Source organism: Juglans microcarpa x Juglans regia, chromosome 6S (genome assembly GCF_004785595.1).
Source record: "Juglans microcarpa x Juglans regia isolate MS1-56 chromosome 6S, Jm3101_v1.0, whole genome shotgun sequence".
NCBI lineage: Eukaryota > Viridiplantae > Streptophyta > Magnoliopsida > Fagales > Juglandaceae > Juglans > Juglans microcarpa x Juglans regia.
In genome coordinates, this window is record NC_054605.1 from 13323212 (window position 1) to 13338741 (window position 15530).

The 15530-nt window shown below is 32.2% G+C and overlaps 1 protein-coding gene across 1 annotated transcript; it reads left to right on the plus strand.

The window, feature by feature from the left end:
* Positions 1-6174: 6174 nt before the first annotated feature.
* On the plus strand, positions 6175-7826 carry LOC121236637 (exopolygalacturonase-like). Its single transcript, XM_041133074.1, has 4 exons — positions 6175-6318; positions 6437-6751; positions 6859-7380; positions 7602-7826. Exons 1-4 carry the CDS (start codon positions 6175-6177, stop codon positions 7824-7826), a joined length of 1206 nt encoding a protein of 401 aa, XP_040989008.1.
* Positions 7827-15530: the final 7704 nt, after the last annotated feature.

Consider the following 15530-nt stretch of genomic DNA (forward strand, 5'->3'; position numbering starts at 1 on the left):
TACTTATTTACACACCAAATATATTATTGATATAAAAAAACTACCATATCAGTTAGTATAAAAAATATTTTTGTTTTAAATTATTTTTATGAGTGACGTGGCCACACAATAATAGAGTGTTTGCATGTAAAAAGAATAAAAAAATTTCGACTCTCTTTGAGGATAAATATACAAACAGTTAACAGGTACGTTAATAACCAAATAGTTTCCCTGAAAATGTACGGAGAACTTGAAGTTGCTTGGAATGGGAAAAATTTAGATTCCTTTTGTTTTTCTTGAAGGGAGCGGGTCGAGTTAAAGATAAGAACATTCCAACCTTGTAGGATGTATCCGGCATGAGGAATCAATCGGAGCGTCAAAGCAATTAAAGGGGACTAGTAGAGCTGGTGATTGAGTAGGTAAAAGAGGAGTGGAGGGGACGAAGAGACATGAGAGCGACAGTCCACCAGCCTACCATAATTAGGAGCACATGTTTAAGGACACTATATATGAGAGAAATGAACGTTATATATGTTGAACCCCAAAACAAAAAGGGGCCGGGTACGTATAATGGCATAGCACGCATGCACGCATTTTGTCTCTCATCTCAACATGTTGGAGTGGAACTAAGCCTACTATGTAGTATATACTCTTGAGAATTACGTAGAATTCAAGGCTTGGAAATTTTGGAAACCCTCGATCCCCCAACTCTTTTGGTTTAGAATGTATTAATAGGTTTTACATAATTTCTACCAAGAAATCGTGTGAGTTTTATGCTTTAAAAAAATTATATAATGTAGAAGGCAGTGTACTCCACTGCAGATTTCCTATTAATTGCCCCATTATTTGTTCATGTACACCATTTGTTTTTATATTAATTGCAGATTTTCATTTTATGGATATTTCTTTTGTGGAGCGAATGTAGAAGGCATAAATCTAAATTTGCGGCGATAACCCTGTTCCAGACAGCTGCATCGATCTTTGCCCCTCAATATACAAGTCATCGCAAATCATCAACGATCGATATCTCGAAGTTGCGGATGAACACCACCCAAGCAAGCATATTTTTGATATTTGTTTAGACATGTATCACTTGGATTGTGGATGCAAGTGATATGTTTGTTCATGATTAAAGTTGTAAGAGACATTAGCTGCTCCCATTTGTAAGACATTATTGCCTTCCATTAATGCACCATATGCCAGTTTATAGTAACCTTAAAGGGTATGATGTATTGATGATGTATTGGATGAGAACTTGAATTTATATATATTAATGTACAACATTTTATGCTTACAAGTATTGGATTAAAGTACTATTTGGTAATGTTGTGAATCAGTTGGAGCAGGGAATTAGGTACCCACTACAAATTTTGCATTCTGTACGTATACTGCATATTTTAGGTTCAAAATCTCTTTTGCGGCGATTTATAATTCGCCGCAAAAAGATTTAATCTAATAAAAAAAGTTGTTTTGCGGCGAACAAGAGTGGACGTCAAAGCAATCTAACAATCAAAACGATTTTTTGCGGCGATTATTATTTCGTTGCAAAAAGAAATATTCCTCATCTGCGGCGAACTTAGTTGGACGCCAAAAACAAAGTCATATGACGAGGTTATTTGCGGCGACTAAAGGTCGATGCTAATAAGCTTTAGCAACGAAATATAGTCGCCGCAAATAAGTTTGTTATTTGCGGTGAAAGAAGTCGATGCTAATAAGTTTTAGCAGCAAAACATAGTCGCCGCAAATAAGTTTGGGGCTACTATTAGCAGCGATTTTAAAAACGCTGCAACAAAAATATGCGCTATTTACGGCGATTATTTGGGTATTCGCAACAATCTAAAGTGCTGCAAATACTTTTTCGCAGCGATAGAAGAGTGAAATTCAATCATTATTTGCGGCGAAATTAAGTATATTTGCGGGGGGAAAAATCGCTGCTAATAAAAATTTTTGGCGACGCATTTTTCATTTCGCTGACAAATTTTTAAAAAGGCGCAACAACTGCGACGGACTGCCGACGCAGCGTAAATCGCTGCAAATAAGTATTGGCAGCGATTTTATGCATATTAGCAGCGAATTTAGGCGCCGGGAAAGGCACTGTTTCTTGTAGTGACTAGTTTAGAAGGATAACTAGTGCTTAATTGGTTTTGAAAAATACAAAACCAGTGCATATTGGTTCGGTCTTAAATTTTGTCTAAAACCAGATCAGATCGGATCGGTTACACCCTAGTTAGATGTTTTATTTTAATAATTATCATTTTATTGTTTTAATGTATGTACTTGAACTTAATGTTATTCATCTGATAAATATGATTTTAATGCATTGAGATTGATATTAAAAAAAAATGAAGAAGAGGAGGCTAAAATCACATGTTATTTTCAACTCGAAAATTATAATTTGTAGTCTATAAAAATTAGACACTTCTTTTTATGAAATTATGATGATTGGATCTTAATGATTTGTACTCTTGGTCCTGAAAGTATAAACTTTTGTAAACAAATTTAGTGTTAAAACAAGTATTTAATTTACAAAGAAATCTCACAAAATTACAATTTTAAATTTAAATTATATTTGTTTCTTTCTTATTGTTTACAAGTCTTTTTATCATCTCGTTAAAGGTTGTCTTGAAAAAGTTTCAAATTTAACTATTTATTTCAAACCGATCCTTCTAAATTTATAACTCTGACTTCATTCTTGTTTATTGTAATATATTAAATTGTAAAACTCTTTTATTATAAACTAGATTTATATATAACATCTAGCGGCCATATATATCAATTTTATGAGTTTTTTTTTTTTTTTTTGTGATTTTCTTTGACCTCAAATTGATCACTGTTAATAAACTCGGAAGTGATGCTTAGACTACACTTTACAGCTTTGACAAGCCAAAATTACAATATATATAAGTATATATATATATATATATATATATATATATATATATATATATTAGGATAAATTACTACTTCCTACTACTCATTTATTATTCCTTTTATTATTCTTACTTAATAGTTAAGGAAGTGAGTACTATTAGTGAAATTGTATATTTTTTTAATTTTTTCTTAGTGATTAAGGATGTTAAAAAAATAATTAAAAAATAAAAATTTAAAATCAGTAGTAAAATGGTGGTAAGAGAGTAATAAACTTGTCATTATCCTATATTTTAACCATATTGAGCATTTTTGAAGATTTTATTTTCAAGGTGGGATCTATAATTTTTATACCCTTAAATTATATTTAATATATATATATATATATATGATTGAAGTGAAAATGTATTGAATTTATTTATTTATTCCTTACAGATTCTATGGGATGACATTGTGCAAAATTCCGTGAAAATGGAAGATATTTTATAATAATCAGGGTATAATTATGATTTTAGAGTGTAACGAATCATAATAATAAATAATAAAATATTATGTTTGCATTTTAGGGTCAATAGTACTTGGTCCATTTGAGTTCATGTAGTAAAATCAAATAAAGTCTAGCTTCAAATTGGATAAAAATTAAAGTGTAAAGTTAATTGTTGTACCCTGTACTCTCTTGTGATCCTATATATCAGTCTAACTAAAATTTTAGTAGTCGTCAAAAATAAAATAAAATAAAATTTTAGTAAGTTAATTTCATGTTAAACCTTAAAATTACAATAATACGCTATACTCATATTTAGACATGTAGTGAATTAAATGATAAATTATATGGGCTATAGTACGTGGCGGTCACATTGTTATTTAAAACAAAACAAAACCCAAAAGAGAAGCAAAACTACACTCGACGTAAAGACCCGTTTGGATATTTAGAATATCTTAATATATCTATCAATAATAATAAATTTTTTTGAGTTAAGATATGTTATTAATTGGGTTCTAAAAAAGGAGAAAAAAAAAGTTGAATATAAATATTATCTAAGTTAAAAAATTGTTTGAATATAATTTTTATTTTGAAATTTGAAAAAATAGTATTGTTTTTTATGTTTTGTTTTAAAGTTTAAGAAAATCGTAATTATTAGATAATAATTAGATGAAAAAACTGAAAATTAAAAATTAAAAAGTGTTAGTTTGAAAAGGAAATATCGGATAATATATAAGAATAATTGAAATATGTTGTGTTGTCAAACCGCCGGGGACCCAAAAGAGAAGCAAAACTACACTAGACATAAAGACATGTTTGGATATTTAGAATATTTCAGTATATATCTATCAATAATAATAAAATTTTTTGAGTTAAGATATTTTATTAATTGAGTTTTGGAAAAGGAGAAAAAAAAGTTGAATATAAATTTTATCTAAGTTAAAAAATTGTTTGAATATAATTTTTATTTTGAAATTTAAAAAAGTAGTATTATTTTTTGTGTTTTGTTTTAGAGTTTAAAAAAATTATAATTATTAAGTAATAATTAGATAAAAAAAATTAAAAATTAAAAATCAAAAAGTGTTACGTTTGAAAAGAAAATATCGGATAATATATATATATATATATATATATATATATATGAATAATTGAGATATGTTGTGTTGTCAAACGGCCGGGGACCTTATTCACAACTCTCTCTCTCTTGCCAATGGCGCAAGAAAGTGTTGCGTTTGTAATGTTTATTGTTGAATGAAGTTTTTTCGGTTATTAAAAAAAAAACAAACTAACTAACCTCCTATTTAACTCTCGAAACCAAAAAATGGAAATGGAAAAAAAAAAATGATTTTTTAAGCAAGTACTTAAATAGTGGATATGAACGTTTGCAACATTCCAAAAACAGAATGGAAAATATTTTTTTTAAAAAAGGAAGGGGGAACAATTAATTTTTTAATCGTTCATTTAATATTAATGCCTTTTGGCTTAAGATGGCACTGTCAATGCGTTAGTAGATTACGAACACCAAGGATAATGGTAGGTTTATTATCTTAATTTTATCACATTTTTATTATGTTATTGTGTATTTGAAATTTTTATTATTTTTTTATTTTTTAAAGTATTTTTTAATATTTTTAATTATTAAGAAAAAATTAAAAAAAATATACAATTACTTTACTAATTGTCAATTTTTTAATCATTAAATAAAAAAACTAAAAAAAAATCAAAAGAATAATAAACAGGTGGTATGAAATAGTAAGTCTATGATCATAGAGTAATGCTACAAATCAGCCCCTATCCACGACTGATCCGTAGCACACCTTATGTGTCACTTTAACCACTTTTTTTTTTTTTGAAAACCTGCTCACTCGTTTCCCCCCCTCTCCTTCCCGTTTCTCTCTTCTCAGCCATGTTCCCGTCGCAGCCCAGATCTGTCGTCGCCGCCGATTCGACCTCCCACCGCAGCCACCGACCACCACCACCAAGCCCATCCTCCTCCCCCAGCCCGAGGCCCGTAGCTCCTCTGCATGCACGCCCGTAGCCCAACTCCACGCATCTATGTCGCGGCTCACATTCCACCACCTACAGCCGCGTGTCGTCACCCACGAGCACGCAGGACGTCCATCCCGCGTGCCATCTCAACAATCAACAGCACGTTAGCAGTTGCCGCCACCTCGATAGTCGATACTCGAGGATGGGCGAGAGGCGGGAGGCCTTGGGCGACAGTGCGACACGGGTTTGGATAGAGAAAATAAAAATAAAAATTAAAATGAGAGGGAAGTGAGTTTTATTGGGGGTGTTTTTGGTCATTTCACTATGGTGTGTTTTGGATGATTCCAATCAATGGGCTGATGGCAATACTTTTTCATGATCATATATCCGGCTTGCAAGAAATATAATCCATGGAGTTGGTAACTTGGGTTTGACTGACACATGCATGGCATATATGCATTTAGGCAATCAGCATTTGGCGCTGAAAACTGTAATTTAAAATGCAATTAAATCCCATATTTTCAAATCCAACTAGTTATGGAAAAAGCTCATCAAAGGGGAGACTTTTTTTCACCTCCTGCGTCCTTTTTCACGTTCCCATATTTGGGTTTCTCAGAATATATACTCTCTGTATGGCAGAAAGAAATCTTTCCATATTTCCAAAACAAGAAAAAAAAATTAAAGAAAATCAGTAATAACTTGTCCATAAGAGGATATCGGGATCTTCTAGTACTCCCTTATAAAGTCAATGGCAACGGCCAATATGTATGTAAGTTTAGGCTGGAAAAAGGGCTTGCATCCATCATTCGGTACAGGAAAAGAAAAGAGGAAGAAAATTACAAAGAAGATCAGAAATGAGTCTGACAATTTTTCTCGGTTGGGTTTGCTTGCTAATGTCCGGCTTGCCGCAATTCCCTTCAGAATCTCAAGGCCCACCCAAGTTTTTCAACGTGATGGAATATGGTGCAATTGCAGATGGAGTCACAGACAACAGTGAGGTACTAAAATCTATACGTATGACTTGGTTCTTAATTGGTTCTTAAATCTGGTACTGCAAAAAGACTAATGCATGCATGGCTTATTAATTTAATGGAAATTTTCTATGTTTTTGTAAAGGCATTTCTGAAGGCATGGAAGGAAGCATGTGAATGGAAAGGAAGGGCAAGAGTCTTTGTCCCACTGGGAAAAATATTCACTGTGAACTCGATGATGTTTGAGGGTCCTTGCAAAGGGCAGATGGCATTTGTGATCAGAGGGATTCTCAAAGCTCCAACAGATCCATCCAAGTTCTTACTTACTGATAAATGGATAAATTTCAGATACATAGATAATTTGACAGTGAGTGGCGGCGGCACGTTGGACGGCCAAGGAAAGGTGGCTTGGCCTTACAATGACTGCAAAAAGAATTCTCATTGCCGAGCTCTTCCCACTGTAAGCTTTAATTTCTAGGCTAGTTTCGTTATATATATACCTTTTGATTTGTTCATTATCTAGCTCAAAATCTGAGAATCTGACTGCATATCTTTATATATGAACAGACAATGAGATTCGATTTTGTTAGGAACGCAAGAGTTCATCACTTAAGATCCATTGACAGTAAGAACACCCATTTTATCCTATTCGGATGTCAGGACATGAACATCAGTCATGTCAGAATATCGGCCCCCGGTGACAGCCCCAACACCGACGGGATAAAGATTGGAAGCTCACAGCGCATTGGAATCTCACATTCGATTATCGGTACCGGCGATGACTGCATATCTATGCTGCCCGGAACTAGAGAGGTTAATATTTCCGATGTTGTTTGTGGACCTGGGCATGGAATTAGCGTTGGGAGCCTCGGAAAATCCGGGGATGAAGATGCTTTGTCGGGTATTGCCATAAAAAATTGCACCTTCCGGGGTACTTCAGATGGAGTGAGAATCAAAACATGGGCTTATCCAATGTTCATGGACACTGAGGCTTCTAACCTTGTATATGAAGATATTTTCATGGATAATGTCGGCAATCCCATCATTATTGATCAAGAATATTGCCCTGTCCCTCCTTGCAAGTTTGTGGTACGTAATTATTTCAATCATGATCTCCTTTGGCCTTTGCATTCACTCTCCTCCAATAGTTAGGTAGAAGAACGGGGTAAATATTAAGGTTGAATGGTATTCATTTCGAATGCTTACATACCTATTGTTTTAAAAGGCCGTCAGGTCATCATGCATAAGTGTTTATCTTCTTGATTACCATTTTTTTTTTAATAATTGCTAGCTCTTGATCTTGTCCACAGCCCTCTCGAGTGCAAATCAGCAATATCACATATAGAAACATATGGGGAAGTTCTAGATCGAAAGTCGCAGTTACTCTCAGATGTAGCCAGACGAGACCATGCAATAACGTGGTGCTGGAAGACATCAATCTGTCTTACGTGAGGGGCAATGCAAATGTAACTGCGTTGTGTTCTCACGTCAATGGACATGCCCTTGGCAAACAAAACCCTGCATCTTGCCTATAGTACTTGGTCTCCTCCTCCTCCTGTTGCATGCATGTATGCATGCCATTTTTCGAGCAAGTTTTTAGGTTAAATTTGCTGCTAGCTGTATGAAAACATGGAATAATTACGTTCTTCTAATATTGGCTAACTCATGTATGTGTGTATATGCATGCATGCATGGGTGTCAAGCTGTAGTACTTTCATATCGGAGATCGAATATCTGTCTCATGTGTTATGTAGTAGTACTACAATTGTACCGAAATTGAAATGACGTTCCGCATGCCGTCGTTTGGTAGAGATAAACATGATCAGCAAGAAACAAGTCGATGGCGTTTGATCAGAAAATATATTACAAATGAGTAAATATCATCTATTTTCTCATGATCATTTTCTCTTCATCCCATGATATGATATTAGATATATGAATGGAGACTATTTATTATATTTTATTTGTAAATCTATCATTAACGTTATATTATAAGATGAAGATTAGAAAAATGATGATGAATAAATTTTTTTCATTAAAAGTTATATGCATGCAGGCTGATTTGACTATTGCATGCCACCTTGTTGAGTTAATATGCTTTTATATTTTTACGGCTGCATGATGCAGCTTCTCTACTAAAGATCAATTATTTTCATATAGGGTTAAACGTGCAAATATGCATGTTTGCCCAGTTTGAAGAAAATATAAACATAAAATTTGCTGTAAAATCAAAATATAATAAAAAATATATATTGAGAAATATGATTATTACATGTAATGGGTAATAGTAGAGGATAAACTTGCAGCTGTGAGAAGATAAAGATCCTATTGGGTTATCTTTCACTCTACAATGAATAATAGAATTGAAAAATGATGTAAAACCGATTGATAGACTGCAATGGACAGAAACTGAAATGTTGATATCAGTAGGTATTAATTCATATTGAATAAGATGCTAATAAATATGTGGATGCAGAAACTGGACAAATTAGATAGAATAGGAAAGTAATAAACATTCAAACTAATTAAAACTTGTTCCTAAAGTAGCAACTAAAACAGTATATCATTAACACATATCATAAATTCATACAAGTTTAGTGAACAGGTAAAACATGGCAATTTAAGTAACAGTTTTTTTAGCCAATACTGGATCTCATACAAATGTTTCATTAAGTTATGAAAATATAAGGGTGCACAGTTTGGTGGAAATGAATATTAATCAGAGTTTATGTCGATGTTTCATTGATGGGGCTGATGGACAAAACGTTGAATCTCTTATGTCGTTGCTGTCGAAGCTGGTCTACTACTTCCGCACCAAGGTGGATAATTCATTCTTCTTTTGAAGCTTTTGCTGCAATATTCTGGAGATTTGGTAAACACCACAAGAACAAAACTTATTATAACGTTTTCCATCTCACTCAACCTAGGACACGAAATATTTAAGTTTCTCCTCCATGATTCACAAGCAACACAACGAATCACAAAGAAACATGTCTCATTAATCAAGAAGGTTTCAAAATTAGAATTTTTTGTTGACTCTGAAAAAAGCTACCAACATACATTGATTCACCTGGTTGTGGTTTTGGTGGAAAATTTATGGACGAAAAAGTCTAATTCATGATCTCTTTTGAGTTTGAATTAGGGCTGTACAAGAAACTGAGAAACTGACCTAGACCGACTCAGGCCGGCAGCCAAAGCTCAAAACTGGCCGAAACAGGTAGAGAACCGGTCGGCGTGCAACAGAAAATAGAATAAACCGATATTGGCCGGTTCGGCATCGATTCAAACCTGGTTTAAACCCCTGAACCGGTCGATTAAAGAATTTTTTTTTTTTATATATATTTTGTACTCAAAATGACGTTGTTCTACTTAAGTTTAAGTGAAACGACGTCGTTTTAAGTCTCTAATAACGCCGTTTGTATTAAACCAAATAGAGTCGTTTTATTCATAACGTATTAAAAAAAATTAAGTAGAACAACGCCGATTGGTCTAAACCAAATGGCATCGTTTCAAAATTAAGTCGTCTTCTTTGTCAAGCTCCTTATTCCCAGAGCGGTGATCTCATTTCTCATCCTCTCTCTCTCTCTCTCCTCTGCAATACTCTCTCAGATGAAGCTCGCCGATAAATCGACCGTGAACTGCCAATGTCGAGAAGGCCGATGTTTCTCCTCCCCATCGACTGGTTTCAGCCGGTTTCCTCCCCCAAAAATGAAGCATCGGTCGGCATCGGTTTTGTCCCAAAACTACGCCGATGGGGTCGGTTTTCACCCCTAGTTTGAATGCATTTGTTACGTACTTTTGATTTACTCGAAAAATAGTGAGCACAATTAACAGTGTGACTAAGGATCAGTTACCTGCGAGTGTATATTTTGAGATATTAAATGTGGAAGTTTTTTTTTCTTATAAAAGTTTATTGGCAAACACAAACAAGATTTTTTCATAGACGTACTTGTCCTAAACACCACAAAAGTAAAAGTTATCATAATGATTTTCATCTCACCCAAGTGAACATAGAAAATATCTAGCTTTCTTCTCCACCGGTCACAACCAACACACATTGAACTACAAATTAAAAACGTGTCGAAATGAAGAAAGCTTAAAAAATGATGTTTTTTGTTGTATCCAAAAACAGTGGCAAGACGCATTGGTTCTAGTGGAAAAATTCTCATATAGAAAATCTAATTAGTGATATTTTCTAAGTTTGTATGGATTTATTGCTTTTGATTTTTCTTACTACCAACAAGACTTTTTGACATTCTGATCTTAAGTAATTTGAGAGTTGCAATTCTAATAGAAAAATTCTCATATAGAAAATCTAATTAATCATATTTTTTTAAGTTTGTATGCATTTATACTTTTTGACTTTTCTTACTGCTAGCAACACTTTTTAACATTTCGATTTCATATAATTTAAGAGTTTTATAATGGCATACACAAAAATAATGGGACGAAACAACTATATAAATATATATATATATATATATATATATATTTTGACATGCACAACAACTGTCATCTTATTTTGAAGGAATCATTAACCAAGTTGTCATGCAACAATAGTTGAATTCAACATGAAGCGAACAACATGTGTCTACTTAAACGAAACAAATGGAATGTCGCGACAATATATATAGAGCATTTTCGCATTTCCTAGTCTTACTCTTAAAAACTATGTTTTATAAGACAGTTTCTCCATTCCATGCACAACAACTTTCATTGATAATTTTATACCATCATGTTTGCAATGCAATGAAAATATAACCAAGACCATTTCTTCTTTATGGAAGAATGAAACAATCAAAGCACTCATAAAAATTCAAAGAATCCATTCTTGCTTAGACTGGTTAGGTCGTACAAGAATGAAAACGTGGAAAAGAAACCATATCTACAATATTAGCATTACCCATTACACTTGTTATATAAAATCTAATGAAAATATCCATCATTCCCCAACAAAGAACATAGTTAAACAATCTTTCCATGAAAGATTCATCGTCAAAGCATAACATAGCATTACATACACACCGATAATGGCATTTCAATTTATGCAAAGCAATCTTGACACAGTGTGCTCAACAAAACACAACGAAACGATAAACAAATCAAAACCCAACAGAACAACAACTTTTTGTAAATTTTTCCAACAAAAGAGTACCACAACAAAAACAAAACAATGACCACAACTAACAGTACCACCATAAACAAACAAAATAAACACAATATTCTCATACAAAAGAAAAGTAAACATACCAGGAAGCAAATGGAGAGCAAACAACTGGCAAAAGGGAAAAAAAACTAATCACAGTCAGGATAAAAAAAGGCCAAGCAATTGGCACAACCAACCAACTTGAGAGAAGCAAAGCAGTACTACAAATAAGTCAGATAGGAATTGCATTTATGAAGTTTATAAAATAGGCTATACCTAAAAGAATGAAATGAACAAGAGATTCAAAGAATCTTTAAAATATCAAAATTTTCAACTATGATGTTGAATATGCCAACGACAAGCAATAAAATTTTACCTGTCAAGATTGTGAGTTCAAGATGCACATCTAATCATAAGCCCATGATATCTAAAGCATGTCCACACCAAGTAAGATAGTTGATTGCCTCCCCTTCCAATTATATAAGGTATTCCATGGTTCATCAATGAATAACAGAATTGTCAATCACTCAAGAGAGTTAAATAAAAGGAATGAAGCCTTTTTTTAGAATAAAGAATCATAAATCTTTCTTAATTTTATTTTCAATTATAAATAGTAAGAATAATCGATTCAAACAAAACGCAAATACAACATATAATTATAGTTCCAAAATGGAAGAGCAATCAGGGAGATCTCATGAAGATGCACAACTTTGAACATCTTAGAGCGTTGGTAGTGGCTTCTTTATCTTCATCTTCATCTTTAAATTTAAAGAATATGTCTTTAAATTCATCTACATTGGCTTATGCATCTCTAAATTTTTGCATAGCTATAAATAGTACTTTTTCAAATTTGAAGAAGTACTATTCATTCTTCAAACATTATTTTACTATTTTTTTCTCTCTCATACCCATTAAAATCAATTTTGTAGAATTTATATTAAGATGATTTTGATACATAAAATTTGTATTAAGTTGATAACACAAAGTGGATGTTAATTATAAAATATATATAAAAAATTAATTTTAGGAAACAAATAAAAAAATAATAATATTTTTTTATTATTTTGTTCAAAGATGCATAAACCAATGTAAGAGTTTTTTTTCATATGTAAAATCATTCTTCAAAAAGGATGATTTTGCATATGAAGATGCATAAACCACTACCAATGCTCTAAGGCTATGTTGTAAATAAAAGATGATATCACAACAATTATACTCCATACTCACTGCTAATAAGCAAAAATTCTGCATTATATCACAATGGCATAGATTCGTTTTACCTAAAAAAATAAATGGCATGGGTTCAGGCCTCAGTTCGCCCCATGTTTGATTCTTGCAAGCATGAATTAGAGCACTCTTTGTGAAGCAAAAATGAAAAAGCAAACAAATTAAAGGAATATTTAGAAATACTAAACAAACAGCAGAAGGCAATGAAAATGCGAGTTACAGCACAAATAGAACACCATAGGCATGTTTGCCTTGGGAGAACAATGACCAAGAATAAAATCAAAAGTTATTCAACCTACCATAAGTAAGTCTGTGCTTCCAACAACAGAATACACACTTGAAAATTTTTGTTATTCAAAACATAAATAACATTTGATTTCCAGACAAAAATACCCTTTGAAAAGCATACATAAAGATCAAGAAAAATCACTAATTTCAAATCCTATAGCTAGATCAGACCCAAAAAATAAGAGAATAAGAAACATTCAAAGAACAAAAACTAAACAAAAAAACTAAAGAAAATTCCAAGTTCAATTTTCGCAAGCATGAACTTGAGCATTATGTATGAGGAAAAGGGGAAAAAACAAACAATGAGAATCGTTAGAAATGCAAAATAGCCAAGAAAAGGCAATGAAAATGCTAATGAGTTACAACGGTCAGTTTGCTCCGATGATATGCATTTGGGTGAGCCTTTTTTATTAAATGCCTCAAAATTAGTTTAGTTCAAAAACTCTTTTTAAAAGAAGAAATCCACATCATTTAAGTCCTGAGAAAATAAAACCAATAAAATATTTTTAGTATTTACAACATAAATAATAAAACATTTGATTTCCAAACAAAAATACCCTTTGAACAAAAAACAAGTCAGAACTCAATATTTTAGCATCCAACACATTTCTATTTCTTTCTTTCATCATTTTAAACCCCAAGAAAACAGTAATGCAACACTCAAACTACCAAATCTTCATTCCCTTTCCTTTATCTCTACTTTGTCAAAAAACATACACAAACAGCAGGAAATATCACTAATTTCAAATCTTATATCCAGATCAGACCCAAAAAATAAGAGAATAAGAAACATACAAAGAAGAAGAAAAAAACTAAAGAAAATTTCAAGTTTGATTCTTGCAAGCATGAACCAGACCATTGTGTGTGACAGTAAGGGGGAAAACAAACAACGGAAATCTTTAGAACTGCAAAACAGACAGCAAAAAGTAATGAAAACCGTAACAAGTTACAACACAGATAGAACACCATCAGTCTATTTCTGTCCAATGAACAATGACTGAAAATAAAATGAAAATTTATTCAACCTACCATAACCAAGTCTGTGCTTCTAACAACAAAACATACACATGATATGTAATTGGGTTATCCTTTTTCTATAAATACTTCAAAATTAGTTTCGTTCAGAACTTTAAAAAAAAAAAATTCTACATCATTCAAGAATTTCAGTAACAAATTTTTTAAATAAGACTAACAAAAAATTTTCAGTATTTAAAGCATAAATAATAAAACATTTGATTTCTAGACAAAAATACCCTTTGAACTAGAAAAATGCTACTTTGCCCACTCATTTTAACACCTCATATATTTTAATTTTTTTACTTAATAGTTAAAGAAATGACTATTTGTGTATTGATAGTTTTTATATTTTTTAAAAATATTTTAAAATGATAAAAAAATGTGAATTAAAAAATTGGAAAAAAATAAAATGTTGAATTTGGCCTAGCGGTCAGATTTAGCTGGCTACTCTGGGTGGCAGAATAACCTGACTTTTTGAACCAAAAAGAAATTAAAGCTGAATATTTTAGCATCTAGTACATTTCTATTTCTTTCTCTCGTCATCTAAAACCCCAAAAAACAACAATGTAATATTCAAACTACCAAACCTTCATCGCCTTCCCATTAGCTCATTCACTTTGTCGAGAAGCTTACACAAAGACCAAGCAACATCGCTAATTTCAAATCCTACAGCCAGATTAGACCTAAAAAATAACAGAATAAAAAAAGATTTAAAGAACAAAAACAAGATACAAAAACTAAAGAAAATTTCAAGTTTGATCCTCGCAAGCATGAACTAGAATACTATGTGTGAGGGAAAGGGGAAAAAACAAACAACAGTAATTTAGAAATGCAATTCAGCCACGAGAAAATAATGAAAATGTCAACGGGTTACACCACAAATAGAACATCATCGGTCTATTTGCTTTCGATGAACAATGATTGATAATAAAATCAAAAGTTATCAAACCTACGATAATCAAGTTCGTACTTCCAACAACAGAATGCACACTTGATATGCATTTGGGTGACCCTTTTTCAATAAAATCTTCAAAATTAGTTTGGTTCAAAAACTTTTTTTAAAAAAAAAAAAAAATCCACATCTTTCAAGTCTTGATAAAATACAACTGATAATTTTTTTTTCACTATTTAGAACATGAGCAATAAAACATTTGATTTGCAGGCAAAAAAACCCTTTGAACAAAAAAGAAACCAGAGGTTAATATTTTAGCATCCAACACATTTCTATTTCTTTTTCTCATAATCTAAAACCCCAAGAAAACTTTAATGTAACATTCAAACTACGAAACATTCATTGCCTTCGCATTACCTCCACATTCTCGAAAAGCATAGACAAAAATCAAGAAAGATCACTAATTTCATATCCTACACCTAGATCAGACCCAAAAAAATAATAGAATAAGAAACATTCAAAGAACAACAATAAAATACAAAAACTAAAGAAAATTCTAAGCTTGATTCTTGCAAGCATGAACCAAACCACTGTGTGTGAGGAAAAGGGGAAAAACAAACAATGAGAATCTTTAGAAATACATAATAGCTAGTAAGAAGTAATGAAAAT